The sequence below is a fragment of the Periophthalmus magnuspinnatus genome, chromosome 13 (assembly GCF_009829125.3).
Source record: "Periophthalmus magnuspinnatus isolate fPerMag1 chromosome 13, fPerMag1.2.pri, whole genome shotgun sequence".
NCBI lineage: Eukaryota > Metazoa > Chordata > Actinopteri > Gobiiformes > Gobiidae > Periophthalmus > Periophthalmus magnuspinnatus.
In genome coordinates, this window is record NC_047138.1 from 16,021,103 (window position 1) to 16,040,813 (window position 19,711).

At 41.0% G+C, this 19,711-nt stretch overlaps 1 protein-coding gene across 1 annotated transcript in view; it reads right to left on the minus strand.

Moving 5' to 3' along the window:
- Window positions 1-18,972, minus strand: part of tiparp (TCDD-inducible poly(ADP-ribose) polymerase) — a 29,445-nt gene extending 10,473 nt beyond the window's left edge. The window contains exons 1-4 of the mRNA XM_033976824.2: window positions 18,658-18,972; window positions 16,660-17,697; window positions 4,817-4,991; window positions 4,300-4,487 (exon numbers count right to left, since the gene is read on the minus strand). Of these exons, the coding sequence (XP_033832715.1) occupies window positions 4,300-4,487; window positions 4,817-4,991; window positions 16,660-17,672 (1,376 nt within the window). The 5' untranslated portion in view covers window positions 17,673-17,697; window positions 18,658-18,972. The remainder of the gene's footprint in view (window positions 1-4,299; window positions 4,488-4,816; window positions 4,992-16,659; window positions 17,698-18,657) is intronic.
- Between the last annotated feature and the right edge of the window lie 739 nt (window positions 18,973-19,711).

Sequence of the window (19,711 nt, forward strand, 5' to 3'; positions counted from 1 at the left end):
ACTGAGCCAGGATTAAGCCAGTTCTTCAGATCACGAGCCTAAAACAAGATCTGAACCAAAACAAACCAAGTCTACAAGCTGTGTTCACACTTGCACACACAATTGTCGGGTTCTATGCTTCAATGGGGACATTTCATTGAATTGTATTTCCTGGAGACTGATTCTAACCTTAACCATAGTCATTACCTGCCCATTCCTTAAGTTAAGACATAAACTTAACCTTTTTTAACTCCTGTTTTTTGTCCCCAGCAGGGAGGCATTTCTCCAGAATTTAAGTGTATACTGATTTGTGTCTCCGAATGTGATAAATAACCGCCAATACATGAAAACTGGGACTAAACCGGGACTGGAATAAATCGGGGCTAGTACAGGATCAAACTAAGCCTACAGGACTAAAGCTGTGTGAACACTCTTTTAGTTTAGATTTGAATTAGCAGTATTACTATTAACAAGGAGTAAACCAGAACTAAATCCTTGTCCAAACTTAAATTAACAAGGCAAGAATAAATCATATCTAAACCAGAATTTGATCCTGTCTTAAACAGGACTAATCCAGGACTAAAGGTCTAAACTAGGACTTAATGTGAAATAAACCATCTCTAAACTAGAATTAAACCTTGTCTATGCTAGGTTTAACCATTGTCCGAACCGGAACTAAACCAGATATATAAAACAGAACCACAAGCCATCTATGCCAGGTCTACAAGTCTAAACCAGTTCCAAACCTGGACTAAAATAGGTATCACCAAGATGAACCTTCATACTTTCTGCATATATATACTGCATATAGTTTACTATATGCAGTATAGATGAGAGGATATTGAAAGAGAAAAGAGAAAGGGCACTTATAATAAACATTAGGAGATGGGATGGACAGCAGATTGCCAATCAAACTAATGACCTCAGCAGCCTCTGGGATGGGCACAGACTGTTCCTCAAACACGCCCACACACGTACACACACATGCACAAACACACATGGGACAATGGCCTGACACACATTCCCTCTGATGACATTGGAATAAAACAAACAGCACTGAGCCTAAAAGCATTTGGGAGAATCTAAGTAGGCCATTTCTCCTTGTTAAGCTAACCTGCTTTGATAGTAGCCCTGCCTAAAACTACAAGAGATACATTATAATGGAGATGTATGGATTCCCCTGGAGCACGAAAAACATTTTAAAATTGCATTAACATATTATCTGAGGCTCATACTTCCACTGGTCAGACTGGTTCCCATTTCGAGATGCATTTGATGGGCCATTAGTTTGACATCCAAATCACAATGGCTTGTAAAATGTCATGACTAATCTTTTAGATAATAGATAGCAGGATAGCATGCTCTAGCTAACCTGACATGCTGATATACATGTTGTTGTTATTCACTTTGTTAAACTGTTTACATCACTGTCGTACATATGTGATGTCAAAAAGGACAGCAACCAAAACAAAGGCATTTATTATAGAATCTCTCATTATTAGTCCTTTCAGTGTGTAAAGATGAGAACACAAAACATTTAACAAATTATTTACCCTACAGAACATGCAAGTAAAGAAGCCCCGAAATTCATAATTAACATCATCTTACAATAATGTGTAATTAGAGTGCTAGATGTCATCTACACTGCTGCCAGCTAGTGTGGTTTGACAGAAGAAAAGCAGGAGAGCAAAGGTGAACAGATTCCACATCTATTGGTTAAAAAAAAATTTAAAAAAATTTAACAAATGTACAGATGGTAGCTTTAAAGGACAAGTTAAAGAAAACTACTGCTTCATGACATCATAAGAAGGAACAGAGCATTTTGAGCTTTGGAGACGTAGACAGACTCATAATGCATAATAGTAATAAGTAATCAAGTTACTCATAGGCGAGTGACTATATCACTGTACATCTTTACCTGTTTCAACCCTGATTTTCGGTGTCCCAGTTATTCTGCCCCTTGTGCTGTGGGATTATTACTGCGTACAGTGCGATTACGCTGACACACAACAAACAGATGGAAAAGTCCCAGGATCGCATTCCTCATTCCAGACCCCAGCTCCCCATAGTGGCGTTTCACACTCCTCTCCCTCTCCTCTCACGTCTCCTTTGTTGTGGGGCCAGTCTGGAAACCATTTTAGACCACTCTCTCTGTCTCTCGCTCCCTCTCTCTGTCTCGCACTTTCTCTGATCTCCCAGTACTGGCCCTAATCGGATCCCTTTCCTCCCATGTCTGGCGCTCCGTTTTGGGGACTTCGGGGACTGCCGGGGCTTGTTAGGACGCTGCGTTCCAAAAGAATGGTTGAAGATATGACAAGATGTTGAAAATAGACTCAGATAGCTCTGCTAGGTTTCAATCTGCTGCCCTCACTTATGTATCTAAAAGTGTTAGAACAATAGGCTATGGTCACGTTCTAGATTCGGATTATGTCATAGTTACAGATGGAGGGCAGGGGTCTATGGGAGATTGTTGTTTTTTTTTTGTATGATCCACAAATCTTGTGATTTGCTCCACAAACTTGCCATATTAATCTTATGATCCTCTCAGCTGACAACAATCGCATCTTTGGGGTTGAATAATGGCACCGCCATATGATGGAAATTCCCGGTCCAAGGTGCATCAGTTGATTGAATATTTTTTTTAATTTATTTTTCTTTAGCGACAGGATATCTCATATTTAAAACGGATTGGAGTTGTTAAAAGGTTTTAAGCGTGACAATAATTGTACAATGCTGAGGTAAGAAGCTTGTCTACGATAGTATTAGCATTGACTGGCACTTAGATGTAATCCAATCAATTATGAGATTATTTACATATCTGATACAATCTGTGGTTAATGATATTTTTTCGAAAGGTGGCTGTCTCTTGTTTCATGAATGAGGAACAAAAACAAAACTAGAAATCAGATGTGAAGTTTCTGGTTGGGCCCGGAAGTGACAACTGTATAGTGAAACAAAGTATTTAAATTACCAAGTCAACCAAGTCCATAAACCAAATCAACAAAAGCAAATTCCACCATAGAATTCTCACCTGTCCTCCTGTTCAATTTTAAACTAAAGATGCATGAATATTGTGACGTAATGTGAATGCAATCTATTTCCTATTGGAGAATTATGTTATCAGTGCAAATAATAACAAGCCATGAATCTGGATTAGGTGCATGTTGTTGTTGCACAGTTGTCTTCCTCGACCTCATCTGTTCTTGCTCTCCTCATTATCTAAATTTCCATCTGCGCTTTAGCCAAGTAAAAACACATTCCATTCCACAAAGTTCTGGATTCGACATATCCCCGCTAATAGAATCACATTATGCCCATTATCAAAATGTACTGGACCCCATCTTTGTTGTTTGATGAGGAATTTTGGCATTTTGTTCTTTCAATGTCCTCCAATTCAACAATATCTCCTGTCTAGCACAATGGATTGGTCTAGACTATTATTATCTGAGAAATGGAAGCTTATGATCCAACAATGGAAGTTAGCTTGCCTAGCATCAAACTAGCATACGGCAGCACTTTTAAAATTGGTGTTAGTAAGACATTAATAGTGATACATCATAACTACACTTGCAAATGCCTTTTACAATCACTTGTATAAGGGTTTTCTGCAAGGACACAATGATTGTATTAGCGCTGAAATAAGTAACTCATCGATTATTGAAATAGTCAGTATGTATGTATTAAAAATTTTCTAGACTATACACAAAACATGCAATGTGCTTAGAGAAGAGATTTTGTGACCCCAAATTGACACAGGAAATGTGTTTTTAACAAACTACCAACTTTGCTGTATATAATTTACGAACATGTTCTTTATAGTGGCATCTCCTTAGCTTTATCTCATATTCACGGGACTTTCATAATCAACAACAATTAATCGAAAGAATGGTTGCCATATTAATCTATTACCAAAACAATCGTTAGTTGCATCCCTAGAGAATATGTGTCCAGTAACAGTGATACACTTTGGTATCACCTTTGGTCACATAATCAAACACAAATGTTTCTATGTTTAGCTGTAACATACAATACATCAATAGAAAAGCAGACTGTGTATCTGTTACAAAAAGCCTACTTAGCCCTTTTCTTCCTGCACCTGTAAATATGACATCAAGCTCTTTGCAAATGTCAAGAAACCACAGTAGAGCAACAATAAAGAGTTGTTTTTCTAATAGCTTCCATCACTAATACAAATGTTCCATAACAGAATGTGGTTTTAATGGCACTCTAAAAAACAGGAGGCTTATCGTCTCACCCCTGGAGATGTTCCCGGTAACACCTTTTGCCAGGGACATTGTTATGTGTGTTGGGGATACGTACTGCAGGTGTGGAGTGAGGACCACCGAGGACATGTACATAGGTCGCTTCTTGATTTGCCTCCTGAAGCCAAACACGGCGTTCTGCTGGAAGCCCTCCCGGATGTTGAGGATGTACTGGTTTTGGAGCGTGATGAAGCGCACCTCCTTTAGACCCCTGGCGCTAGCTTCCTCGATGAGCTTCACTACAGGCTGGAACAAAAAAGACAATGCAAATGCGAACTAATTAAAATATGGATATAATTTAGTACAGTGTAAAGCATTTTTTTATTTTGTGGTGTGGATAAGCAGATTGCATGGGAAGTTCTGAGGGTCCAGTGAAAAATGCCTTCAATTTTGTCTTTTTTATTTAAAATACAAAACACTCTTCAAAGCAGAGCCAATAATAGGCCAAGGGTAAAGTAATTTGCCACAGGGAGGGCACAGCTGTGAATTTCAGAGCGTGTCTGTCTGAATTGATCTTTGCCAGACGACGAGATTGATTGGCGAGCACAGTTACTTTGTATGTCACACTCTCTTACCTCGGAGTATTCCCTCCAGCCAAAGTTGTCTCTACAGTAGTACTTCCACGTGGTGTGACAGTTGGGAGAGGGGGCAGGATTTGTGGTGCCAGGGGGTGTGGTCAGCCGTCGGACGCGGTCAAATTCCAGGTCGCACACTCGCATCGCCCCGAAATCAAGAGAGAAGACACGGCCCCTAGAGGAGAGCAAATAAATGATAAGACAAAAAAAATCTAAATAATTCACTGGGACAGACTTCCTGTGGCCATGGCATGGCAACCCTGTTGTTACCAGGCTTATTTTTCTATTAGTTACTGCGCCTCATGTGTAGCTTGATTCAAATGTAAATGACCCAAGACTCAAGGAGGAAGATGACCAAGATTCTGACTGCTTGCTCAATGACTCATTTTGGATATGAACAGCCAAGTTAATTTTGTATCTGCATTCAATAATACTGTGCTTCTCTACTTTACTTATGATTTTTATATTTGAAAATATGGAATACAGTCCTAACAGTTACTGACACCGACAACCAAAATCTTTGGTTCACTTTTGTAGCTACGAAAATGATACCAAGATATCACAATGACTTTGTAAATTTTTAGCCTCTATGCTAGTTGTGAATATAGGCCTATAAACCCAATAGAAAGTACAGCTGTAGTCATTTGAAAATTAGTTTTTATTGGTATTTCCACAATTGAAATATGGAAGAACTTCGGAATATCTTTCTTATTAATCATTATTTTACAGAACAGAAACTTCTCATGATATCAACTGGCTTTATTGACACCAAAGGAAATTTAAAAAAGAAAAAAAACAAAAAAAAAAACAGCAAAGAACCTGCTAAATGTGTGTAAAAATAAGAGGTTGTAGTAGTATATCCTCTCTTAACCCCACACAGTCTGGGCATCATGGGTCAAATCCCCTCTCTGCACATCAGTGTCTCTGCTCCACTGCTCCACTGCGCCATACGGCCTCTGGCAAATCCTTTCTGGGTCAGACATAGCCCTTGCATGAATGTGGGCATGGCTCTGGCACGCTACCGACATGAGGAGCAGACAGCAGCCCTGCGCTCGGACTATATGTGCTCGGGGATTAGCACACATAGTGAAAACACGCACACAGTCTTCCACTCTTAATGGCCCCATTGATTTTTTGGGGGAAAACTAATTGGTTCTGGGGTTAAAGGTCAATCTATGATAATTTGTGAATTGAAAGTGTGTGTTGTTTCGGGCCGGTCACAACTTCACAGTGTTTGTCTATTTTTTCATGTTAGGTGTGCAGGAATGTGTGAATGTGGTGACTTGCTAGTCCTGACTAACAACTTGCTAGCTTGTGCAAACAGCTTGGAGAAGTGAAACCTCATGCTACACTCTCTGTATTCATTTGCATGTGGTGCCGGTCACTGGGGTTGTGCGCTCACACTGGCAGTTTCACTCAGGAGGTGATAATTACTGCCGAATCATCTTCTGGGCAAAGCTAATTATATAGATGCTAGCTCAGGGCGGGCTTTGCTAAGGCATTATGTGACGGCATGACTGGAAGAGGAAGTGAAATTTTATTTGACTGCATGAGAAGAAGCGAGGCGATCAGCTGGTCATCAGGTTACCGAAAAGCCAAAGCCCATCATTAACTTCTTGTTTTGTAAAAAAAAAACAACCTAATTGCTGAAGTAACATTTTGTTGTATGCTGTATTGCTATTGCTAACATTGATGACGCTGCCATTAGCTGCATGCTTCCTGACTTAACATGTTGTAGCTTTACCTAATTGTTCTTCTGCATCACATCGTCTGTATCAAAAATGAAAATCTGATGCACTGAGGACAAATTAGGATTGACATCTGGGCACTCAGTGCCCGGGCCATCTTAGAAAAACTATCAGTGCTAAATATCTGCAAATTTTCCAATATCTAACCATATACCAATATCTGGAAACACCCTTTGATATCACAGGTGATTTTGGAACCAATGCATCAGCCATCCCTAATGACTTATTCCTTCAACTATTTGCTTATGTTCTCATTCTGAGCCTAAAGAAGTATGATTTGAATGCATGCATTTACATACTATATGTTGGCTTACCCAAAATGACAAAAGATATGAAAAACAAATTGCAAATAGGAGTGGCACACAAGCTCAGTAAATTATTTCACCTTTGCCCGAGAGCACTCCCTGTAACTCCTTTGATTTATACTGGGGCACGTGCCCCGGTATAAATCAGCTGTGCCCCATGGAAAGACACAGATTGTGCACTACGCAGGAGGCAAGTGCCAAGTTCGATTCCTGGACTAACAGTGTGTTCCTGGTCTGTTTGTGTTCTGTCTGAAAGAGAAAGCATGGGATTCACCTGTGACTGGCAGGGTGTTGGAGTACAAACAGTGTGTTCCTGCCACGCTACGGTGACACAGGCAAACATGCCGCTGCCAGTAATATGCCCATTTGTGACACGGGGACAGACTTGATAGCAGTCAACCCCGGTTATACTCGCTCGGGTCAGTCTGGCTTTCTCAAACAGATAAAGAATCATGTGAAACTATTTGTAGGCTGTTTATGATTGATGAGTCATTAATTTTCTTTTTTTTTTTAAATGGATAACAGTGTTTCCCACTGATAGAGAAGACTATGGTGGTCCCCAATTGTCTATTTTTACACCTATAGTCTAAAAATAAGCTGAAAAAATTTGACAAATGATAGGTTACATTGTAGTATTGTCTTAGAGGCGCTGTAGCTTACCCGATTTTTACTGTCTTGAAAATGTGAAAAACAGAACTAATTTAGTTTGCAAGTTATTCCTCACTTACCCTATGCATTTTGAGGATCTTAATTATTCATCACAATGAGTTTATAAATTCTTTTCATAACTTTCAGAGGCCAGAGCTGAGTTTTGCCATCACAGTAATGCTAACAACTAGCACTAACTGCACATCCTATTTCTTGGGCAATAAATCACCGTATAGTCAGACGCAGACAGTATACAGCTGACTTATATTGACCTCAAGAGTTGCTTATACAATGATACATTTTCCACAAATACATAAAATCAGATACAGGCCCTTTAAACAGACAGATTTACGTAACCATGTTCAATCTGTAATCAGTTCTTTTTTATCAGCAGTGGCAATAGGTGACATTTATACCTAAATTTTATTAAAATGATTCAAATATGAATTGCCACCATAGTCTTGGTAAAACCTGTGGGAAACACTGGTGCAATGGTCCTTTGAACAGCTCTTCGAACTGATCTTTCAAAGTCCCATCCCATCTTCCCTCCCAGATTGGTTCGTGGGCCTTAGAAAATAAAATTCCAGCGGTTAAATTAAGTGCAATGAGTATGTGCGCTCTGATTGTGTTAGCCAATCCAGTGATGGAGGGAGAGAGACACGCAGCAAGTCCATGCTGGCACTATGCGCTCAAGACCTGGCTTGAAATGTCATGCTGCTCCAAGCAACAGTGGCCTCCAGATAGGAAAGGTCACCAGATAACTCCAAGAAAGAAGTATATATTTTAACAAGAAAAACAGGAGTGGGAATAGACTTGTTGACGTACTTGGTGCGAGTTGCTAGAGTTTTTTTTTTCCTCCCAGAGTGCCGAGGGTGAAAGAAAACAAGTCAGGTGGAGCTGAGAAGGCACTTGCAAACCTGTTTTCGGCTCATTTAAGAAGCTCCCAGGAGTGAATATGTTTATCAGCCCGCTATAAAAAGACTGTATTTCTCAGCGCTCAGCAAAACCCAGGATAAATAAAGGTTAAGAAAACTTTGGATCTGTCAAGATGGCGGCTGATCCTCGTGCGGCGTTGCTTTGACACATACACGCGGGTTGAAAGTGTTCTCACGGCTCTTGGTACAGGGACCCGCATATCAGCATCAGTCATGCTATTGTGCACGTCACACAGTTGGGAGAAAGAGAAAAAAAGAACATGAACACGCAGGCATTCTTCTGACAGATTCATGTACGTACACGCAATCCTCAGCCAGTTATGTCCAGATAAGTCAGACTCAGCCCGTCAGGGAAATCTGCTGACGAAGCTTGTCTTGGCACCTCCACGTCATGGGTTCGCTTCCTCAATTAATATGCAACTTTTGCCAACTTCTGACTAACTAATGTCCTGTTTTGGATTTGTTATTTAAAGTTGATTCAAGGTAATCATTCTAGTTCAGAAGCCTACTTTCTGATAATCATCAGTCATTTCAGATTGATTCAGATTCTGATTCAGATTGTCAAAAGTATCAAAAATCAGATCCTAATTGATACTATATCTAAAAACTAGATACTAATTTGAGCAAGTGTCAATACTAAAAAGTCACATTCACAGAAGAGAAATGAAGCTTTCCTGAATAGTTTTAAAATTATCTTGAGCTCTATTAGAACAAGTATAAGACCACATAGACAAGTACACACCCATAGACCACTAGGGAACCTACCTGGATGACTGAAGGATTACACAGATAGAAGGATTACACAGATATTTCAGAAGGAAGGAAGAATATGAGGTGAATTTCCAATTACCGGTACAAAAAAGTTTAAGATTTCTGGTGAAACGTTTCCATCATGAACTGTGGTGTTGGTGTTTACACTTTCACCAAATCTACTTTAGACAAAAATCTCTTGCTTCTTTTAATCAAAAGGTGAGAAAACCTGTTGGACAGAAAGTAAGCTTTTAAAAAGCCCATATTAGGCTATTTTCTGATCTATGTTATGAAGTTGTTTTCTCATCACAAACATACCTGGAGTTGTATTTTGTTTCATTAATGCATGATTAACACACAAACTCTACCACATGACATCACCTTGTGATGTCACATGGTAATACAGGAAGTGCTCCACTGTGTCCATACACTTCATACACCTCAACTAGAATCATTTATATAATTTCAGCCCTGGGATTTCTCTACTAAAGAAAAGGTAAAATGTAGCTGTTAACTTGAAAACTAAATGACATCACAAGGTGGAAAAGGGCATTTTGAGCATGGAATGAATGCAGGGTTACTCAAACATGTGTGAATGAAACAAGACACAACTCCGGGAATGTTTTTGATGAGGTAACAATGTTCTAACAAGGCTAAAAGCTCACAAGAGTCGATTTTGTGTAATAAAAGATCTAAAGTATGTACTAATGAAACTAAGCTTATGTGCCAAGAACCAGTATTTTATCCAAATTACACAAGATATTCCCAGCTCTCCCAGTGTGTCCCAGCTTAACTCTAAGGTGTGTCGTGTGTGTCCTTTATCCCTCTAGTCTGAATATTTAAACCATTCGAAAGTACAGACGGAATGAAAAGATGAAAAGATAAATGGACCTGCCTCAGAACACTTGAGAAAGAGCAGACTGTACAAATCGGCCTAAAAGAGGGAGGAACATGGTCCAAATAACAAAAAATGGCAGGAGTGGAGAGAACACAGGCCTAGTACACCATTATCTTGAGTGTGGTTAGTGCCTCTAGGGACAAATTAGAAATGAAAAGGATATGCAAACAAAAGCGAATGGGTGTCAAAGAAAGGCGAGAAATAGTCAAGTTGTTATGGAGAATGAAAGGGGAGGAGGGATGGGTAAATACAAGAGGGTAAAGGTTGTGCTGGGAGCGGTGGGGAGAATGTGGAATATTAGTGCTGTGATCTTTGTGAGAAAAATGCATAGCATATTTTAAAATTGCCTGAATTATTATAAATTAGAAAAAAAAATGCCTTGTGACCTGAAATAATAATAATAATAATAATAATAATATTATTATTATAGGACAATTTGAATGGACACAATCAGCAAATGGCGGCAGTTTAAGTTCCACCGTTTCCTCCATAAACAACAAAATGTCTCAATCGGCATAAAAACTGCTAACCCTGCAGATTAGAGCTGTACAAACATGTTCTGAAATGTGATTCTTGTATTAGTTTGTCAGTTCATATTTCAGTCTTTTTAAAATATGAACTTTGAACAGAATCCCATCATTGAAACAAATAGCAAATTTAATCACAATGCTTGTCAGAAAAATTACATATTCTCTCCAAATCATTCAGCTCTACTTTAATGTACCAAGGAATAGGACTCGCAGACTTTTGTCCTGACAAAAGTAATCATTAATAAAACTAGCGAATGGAAGAAATGTAAAGAATGGAAAAAAAGATAATAGTAAACAAACAGTATTACAAAGAACGGTAGATGAGTGTATACCAGTGAGTGTGAGTAACCCAGACCTCGCCTGGCTGATTCATAGCACAGGGCTGTCTGACACACACGCACCCACACACGCGCACACACACACACACAACCTCGCCTTTTATTTTCTCTGGATCGTGACACTGTACACAAAGAGCCAACACGGAATCCCCGGCAATATCAACACACATGCACGCACACACAAAGATACACACACAAGTTAGGCCGGTGTCAGGTCGCTCTGCCCTTGGTGCACAGTGACTCTTTACGCCTATTAATGACGAGCGGGCCTTTCCACACCTGCTGCACACAAAAGGAGTGCTTGTGCTAGAGCCACTCACGTGCAGCCCTTTGAACGGGTACACCGAGTCACTGAGAGGCCATTCGGTCCCATGGAGAAGTGGACTCAAGTTTGTGTATCGTGTGTAACAAATAACTGCATTGGCGCAGGCAGTCAACAAAAACAGATCTTTTTAGAGAGTAAAAAAAAAGGTTTGAAAATAATGGTGTATATGTATGTTTAATGAAGCACTTGGGTGTGTAGGTCAAGAGAATGTAGCTAGAGTTAAAGCCGTTTCTGTAACATTTTATATAGGCCTATACCAACTAGTCTTGTCACATTCCATGATGCTCCATGTGTATATACTAGTCTATGCGGTCTTATACTTGTGCAAGATCATTCTAAAGCTATTCAGGAAAGATTAATTTCTGTGAATGTGAATTTTTTTAATATCAATATGTGCTCAAATGAGTATCTAGTTTCTATACTACTTTTAATATTTATTAGTATTTGATTTTCAATACTGTTGGCAATCCTAATACTAACAAATGGAACTTTACACCCTGGATAACAATTCCTTCCTGATTTGGTGATTTTGTGAAGACTTTTCCTCATAATATTTTTTTTATTTAAATTGCATAATTGGTATAGCTTGAAACTCATTAATACCAAAATTTCAAACTATTTCACAATGATAATAAACACTTGTATATTAGTATACATATCCTATAACCTAGTTAGCCAAGCTGGCCCTAGCTATTTTGCAACTCAACAATTTACTGAATCTTATGTTTTCATAGCTACACACCTGTTTATGATTTAAGCTTGACAACGTCCACTCCTGTTTACAACTCTTTGCGGTGAGCAGTAACTTGTGAAAATTGAGTTAGGAAATGACCAACTTCAACAAGTGCAAGTGTTTTCATTCTCACCTACACTCCCACACTTCACTTGAACAGGAAGGAGCCTGAAACATAAATGGGCTAACGTTAGATTAGCGCGGAGCACCTTCTCGATGACTGGGACATTCCTCTGTACTGCTGAGTTCATGACTAAGGCGGATTAGCTGGACTTCCATCGCCGCTTATCATATGGATAGGATTAACCTGTGCATTGGATCATACGTATGCACAATCCGGCTCGTAATCACACACAGGCAGGCCCAAATTCTCATGTGCTCGTCTTTGTGAGGAGGGGGAGAAAAAAAAACAAGGCTGCGTTTCCATACCGACGCTAGCGCTTGTTAAGTCATCTGCTGCTCTTTAGATCACTAACGATGTTATCATGTGCTGCCGGTATCCGCGGTGACGGCAAGTGTGTTTGAAAGGGACAGATTATGTCGGAGGGGTATTAGATGAGCTCTCCTAACACGCCTAGCCCGACACAAAGCTTCGGTAAATAACTTAAAATGATGGCTCAATGACCAAATTACACAGTCTGCTCTTAGCCTTTTAGTTATGGGTGAGTCAGCGAGCTAAAATTACCCAGTATCGCCCGATCGCTTAGTGACAATAAAACAATTACAACCTGCTGAACGCTACATGCTAGCTTAGACAGGCAATGATCATTAGCTTGAGTCATCCAACTGAATTTAACACTCAAGCTTCCCCATTAGCTTAGCATACAGCTAACATTAAATAAACTAAATTAAAACCTCTAAAAGGTAATTGAGAAAAGCCATGCGTAAATTGAATTTTTTATTTTTATTTCTTTAATCCAAATTCAAATAATACCAACTTGAAATGGGTTAAGAGTAAGTACATAATGCAAATGGCCCTATTTGCATGTAAATTAAATGAAAGTCAAATGGGCTAACGCATGACTCAGCGCTTATCTGGCTAACAATAAAACAATTACAATCTGGTGGACAAGGGCAACATTTTTAACTTAAAGGCATTCACAAATTGCTGTTTTTCTTACTGCCAAAATGTTAACATGTAATGAGTGAAAAACAGTGTATCCTGAAGTATTGTGTCTATTGTGACAGGTAAGTCATGCGTTTCTGAGGTGAATATGATGAACGTCACTGAACGTCAGCCATTTCCAAACAGTCAAACCAGTTTAAGGTCAGGGTTGCCAAACTCACAAACACCGTGTGAACCATAATCTGAAACTTAGGGACAATTCAAGTGGAGAGAATTGATCAAAGTGGGAGTCTGCTCAAAACACCCACCTGTGGCAGGCATAAGGCAGAGTAAATGAGGCTAAAAAAAAAGAAAATAGCTACAAGCATTAAAGGTGCACCATGTAACTCTTCATCTGCTTGTCCCCTCCGAGATGTTATTACTTTGTCTAGAATGCTCAGCAGTATTGCATTTAACTTCCTCGTCTTCATGGAGAAAAGCAGGTGATGCCACAAAACCAAGTTACAGGTCAGATCTGTGGAGAGGCGACCCCGCGAGTAAGTATTCATATTTTTCAAGGTAATTTGACAATACAAACACCTTTAATTGAACAAATTAAAAATACGTTACATGCTGTGAAACATTCAATGGCATCTTCATGGAGACACGTAGGTGGCAGATTCTCTCTTCAGAAAAGTTACATAGTGCACTTTTAACGCTATGGGATGGATTTTACTGACCGCAAGATCTTCATAATTCCAGTAACTGAGTTATCATTCTCAAGAAAAGCAAATGTTCAGTTCCACTGTTTTACATCATACAGTGGCACCCTACTTTTTTTGCACAAACACTTCCAATGAAACCAAACAATTCCAGAGATGATTAAACATAGAAAAAAGGTCAAAGTCAGTTTTTCATAATATGGGACCTTACACTACGTCAGCACTGCTCTGTTTAAAGAGCTGCGTGGCCTAAGGTCTTTGAAAAACATGACAACACCAGGTGGGGCTGTGTGTTTATGGAGCAAGCTGCACTTTGCCTTCAGTGGAAATGGTGATTCTTCAAATGAACGGCCGTATCGCTGTATAGATAGCACATGCAGCTTTAGGTTGACTTTAAGGTCACAGAGATATGTCATCAGCAACATAGATGTGGTTCACACACTTTAAATTAATGATATGCTAATCAAAAAATATTTTGATAGGAATTGCAATTATAGATTTATTCCAACCCTGGCTATCCAAGCGCAAGATGAGAGCTAGTGCTTATTTAGTCAAATATTTACATTTGGATGTTATGAATATCTTTTTGCATACAGTGATCCATGTTCACTGTTTAAATCACATGCTTTGGGCTAAACTGGCTAACTCTACAAAACACGCTGGTTGAAGTTAGTCCATAGATCTTTTCTTTACGGCTGAATAATTTGGGAAAAGTATCTAATTGTGAAGCACTGAGATTGCAATTAGATTTACAATTTATGTTTTAATAATGTGATTCTTTTCCAAGTTCACATTTTAAACATGTTCAGAAGAAATAACAAAAACTGAAATATTAACTGACAAACTAATACAAGAATCACATGTCAGAAAATGTTTACACAGACCTAAACTACAGGAATAGCAGCTTTTCATGCAGGATATTTTGGTGTTTATGAACATTTCGATTTGATCGTGATTAATCTTACAGCCCTCCCTTTAGCCATTTCATATTTTGTTTATGATAAGAGAGGATGAAACCCGATAACTAACTGAAACAACCTCATGTCCTCCTCATATAATCGCGTCACAGTCCAAACTTCGACACGGGAATGTGACGTAACCTCCTTGTCCAAACAGGACTTTATTTGTCAAAAAGGTCATGGGCCCGTTGGGCTGTGATACACTTGTGTGTGAACATACAGTAGTTTGACAGGAAGCGCTGCATGCTCCTTTATGTCAGCCCACGAGTTGTTGCCAAATGCTTGCGTGAGTGTGTGTGTGTGTGTGCGTGTGTGAGAGAGCTCGTAAAAAGAGGCTTTATCTGTCTACGAGGAGGAGGCGTGCATGTGAGCAACCCGAGCCACTGAGCGCTCTGTGTTAGCCGCTTCGTGTGAGCGCCTGCGTGCCAAGTGCCGGTGTACACAAGCTAGTGCGTGTGTGTGAGAGAGGGAGAGGGAGGGGGAGAGAGGGAGGGAGAGGGGAGAAGCTGCCAAGCACGCCTGTGTCGCTGACCGCACAAGGCAACTGAGGGTCAGGGAAGTTCACAGCTTTTGGACGTGAGAGCTGTTAAGTCCAGCTCGGGAGTGTGCTCTGGCCCACTGCAGGCGCAGAGAGGGGGGAATACAGGAAATGGATAAGTGAAATCAGAAGGAAGATAAAAGGCCATGGAAGTCAATGTGATAGTGAGTTTAATATGGTTATTAGTATGTTTCCATGTATGACTATTCGCACTGAATATCTCTTATTTAAAAAAAAAATTCTGATAACAATAATCATATGATATTTTTGCAGTTGATCGGAAGAGTGCCAAACACGGCTGTAAACATCTTGGCTGAGGTTCAAGTAAGACTCAAAAGTCAATGACCTGTAAATCTAATATTAACTTTGCACGTCTTAGAAAGAACTATCTGGATATTTTAATACTCTCTCACCACTGCAGGAGTGAAATTAGTGTTTTAGCATAGATACATGGAACTGCACAGATATGTGGAACTGCTCTCTCAGGAATTTAAACTAATTGAATAAGCACACAATGTTTAACAACTAGATTTTAAGTTGTAGATATTTCACTTCATCATCCAAGAGCCTTTGTCAAATGTGAACATGAATTCAAATTGGACAACTTTTTCAATCCTTTTCGATCTTACTACATTTATATAATCAATAGAACATATTTTTATGGGAACAACTACTTTGACTACAATAACCATTACTTACTACCACTTACTATCCTTCCTAATTCCTACTACGTAACTGTAGTGGCTGGCACAGCTTAGCTGCACATGTAAAAGTGTCCTTTATTAGCAGTGCATTAACTTGGCTCAGGTCCATCCGTCACACACAGAGCAGCTGGAGTGTTGACGCTTTCAGTTTTGTCCCTGTCGCTGAAACCAAAGAGGAAGCTCTGGCTCTGCGCTCTACTGTTCCCAACACAGAAGTAGCTTATCACCCACGACAAGAAGCCTATCTGCTTACTGCACCATTGTTGCCTTGTCACAAGAAAACTACCTATCGCTTTACCACACTCCAGCCCATTCACTAACACCACAATGCACTTGTGCATGCAACCAACTGTCAACTGTATTCTTCACTAAAAGCAGAGTTTCTGTAGAGCCAAAATGGGATATTGTTCACCTGGTGTAAGGTACGCCTGTTTAATGACATCGGCATTCAAATGCTCTTGGAGGCCTACTTAAGGAAGATTAGGAATATTTATTAGCCACAATGCATGAGTGATTGCCTGGTTCCTGCTTTGAACTGATAGAACAGAAAGCAGAAAACGTCACTCAAAAGAGAAATAAGGAAATTAAGTGTATCTCTTTCCCCATATTGAAACCACATCTAAATAAACCTGATTAAGAGCGCAGGTGGTTGGATCGGTACTTACTGATACTTGAGCCGCACTTGCTCATTGTCGGGGTTGCAGTAGAGTCTCTCCAGTTGTTCCTGGGATTCATCGGCTACACTCTGCCACTTATGAGTGCTGCTCCTGCGGATCTGCCAGTGGTAGGGCAGTACCGTGTGGTGGTGGGCACAGTCATTGCCGTAAACACATAGTCCTTGAAGGAAATCTACACAAATGTCCACAGAGTCGGCCTGGTGCGTGTGGTACTGCAGCTGTGTGAGCAGCTCAAACACCAGGTCCAGAGAAGCCTCCTCACTCTTATCCTGAAATAGCTCTCCTTTGTCAGGCTGAGCAATGGGGAAAAGCAGGGGATGGGACTCCTGGACAGCAGTGCAGTCTTTGAGCGGCAGGCTTTTGGCCACAGAGGTTAGAAGGTCATCGCTTTTGTGAGAGCAGTCCTGAAGAGGGGTCTGAGTTTTAACTATGGGGGGAATATCCGTGCGGGAGGGTGTGCTCCCAGCCGGCCTCAGGCCTGGTTTTACCTGAAAGCAGTGACTATTGTCTGAGGTGGGGTCAGTGATTTTGGGGAGCTCCCCAGTGTGCTCCGTCTCCTCCAGTTCTGCAGTAGTATCAGCTATTTCCACATCAGTGTCCTGGGTCATAAGGCCTGCTGTGCCATCGGCAGCAGTAGATGTGTCCTTTAAACAGTCCTGGTCCATGCAGTTCTGTTTGACAACTGCTGCAGCACACAGGCTGCCAGGGGTCCGGTTCGGCTGGTTCCGGGGAACAAACACCCCGTCCCCAGAGACCAGAGTGTCTGTGCTGAGCAGAGTGGTCAGGATAGGGTCCTCCAAGGCTCGATGAAGACATTTGGCATCCAATTTTCTCTGCTTCTTTTTGAAAAAAGGTTTCACCAAAGGAATTTTATCAGACAGACCCACAATCTGGTTCTCTGTGAAGTCGTCCCCTTCACCCATGTTTAAGCTGATATCCAGGGACAGCCCAGTCGGCACACCGTCTGCTGATTTCTGGAGAATGTGCAAAGTTTTATCCATGATCCCCTTCTAAAGCCAGACAGCCCTGGGAGAAGAGAAAGAGAGAGAAAGAAGTAGTCATCAAAGATAACACATATAATCCTATAAGCTCAGTTTCCAAGGTGAAGTCATCATGGCGCATAACGCTATGATTAACAGTTACTTGGACGAGCTATTAAGCCATAAAACTCTTTCCTTTCTTCAAGCACAGCCCTCGCCCTGTCTGAGCCGAAACGAAACCTGTCCTGCGACAAATTCTGACTATCCCAACTGCAGCTGAACAGAGCAACACTTCTCTACTGCTATCAGCGCTGGGTAGTTGTCAAGAGGAATGCCAAAGCTTAGATTTACTTCTGTGTATGTGGAAAACTTGTAGCTCATTGAAACCCAAATACGAGAGGACTAACCTAGTTGTAAGCCATTGTCTTAAAGTGCCGCCGCGCAGGTAGATTGGTTTACGTCTATTCTGTGAAATAGACCTCCATAATAAACATTGAATCGTGTGTCTTTGGTCTCTTACTAACGTCATGCCAGCAATTACAGCTGCGTCGCCAGGCTGGAGCGATAAAATCATTACTGTAACAAAACCTCTCTCTCTCTCGGGACTATGTATTTTGATCACGGGAGTCCGATACGCAGCCCCTGCCGTCTACGTGCAGCTTACACAACGCTGCCCGAGCAAGTTTGCACGTAGGCTCCAGTCTCACACACAACACACCAACAGCACCAATAGCACCAACAGCACTGCGGCGGAGCAACCGCAAACACTGTTGCCCAAAAGCTCCACAACACAACGACACATCACAGCGCTTCTAGTGCTTACACGCTCCTTTAGCAGCGAGGGTCGAAGCTGTGGAGTTAAAGCTGTCCAAAAACACTACAGCCTGAGCCCGCAGCTACCTGCAGCGGCATACTGGAGTATATCCATCTCGACCTGCCGCAGTCTTCGCAGTCCTAAGGAAAAGGAACACTACATATTTCGTGAACCAAGACGACAAGACCGTACCTGCGCGCTGAAGTCCGCCCCACTCCCCCCGTTCTCGACACTCTATGCTGGGTAAAATCCAGGGCGTACATCGGCAGGGTCTCATCCACTCGGAGGAAATAGTATCCGCGTGCGGACTAGATTATAGTCCGCTCGGGTTCGTGGTGTCCCTCTGGTGTCCCTCTGCTGGCCCCGTGGCTCTCATGCTCTCTCTACTTCATGCTGTGTGCCCGTGTCTTTGTATCCTTCTCTGTCCGGACAGAGCAGCGCAGAGCCACAAAGAGCCGAGCAGCACAAACGCACAGCTGTGGAGAATGACGCTCTCGCTCTCTCTCTGCCTACCGCCGGGTCCGCGCGCGCACGCTCCGCCCACTAACCTGCTCAGACCCGGGTGGGCGGGGCCTGTGTCGCTCAGAGACCGAGGGAGTCGTCTGCTGGAGCTATGAGGGAATGCATGGGAACTAAACTTTTTTTTTTTTTTTTTTTTTTTTTTTTTTTATCGCATCATACAACTAATGCGATAGGCTAAACATAATCATGGGATTTGAGAAAAAAAAAAGAAACAATATATGCAATAGCCCTGGGGATAATAGGAATTTTGGAAAATATACAATACAGTAATTGGATGGACAGTAGTTATGAAAGCCAGCCTAACTAAAACGCCAAATAAGATGAAAATCTAAAATGCCTTATTTAAAGGCCCTGTACCAGATTTTTTTCCAATGTAGTTGAACAAAATTTATTTCGCCCCAGTATATTATATAATATTAAGCAGCTCTGTGTGCTGTCTGGATCTAATTGCTTTATTGTCTGATAATCTGGAAGTGTGCCTTAGCATGCTAGTTGTTGAAAGAGGTGAAAAGCACTTCTAAATTCCCGCGAATAATTAGGATGCATACGGTAAATGAGAAATGATTTTGAATCACTGCAAACCTTTTAATATGAGCTAGTTGTGTTTGGGGTGTGTTCAGGGGTCACCTGATCACTTCTCTCTATATGGGGATATGTATTGTTTACTGACTGTGTGCTGAGTCAGCTTTCCTCCGCTCCTCGCTTTACCAGAAGTAGTTTTAGG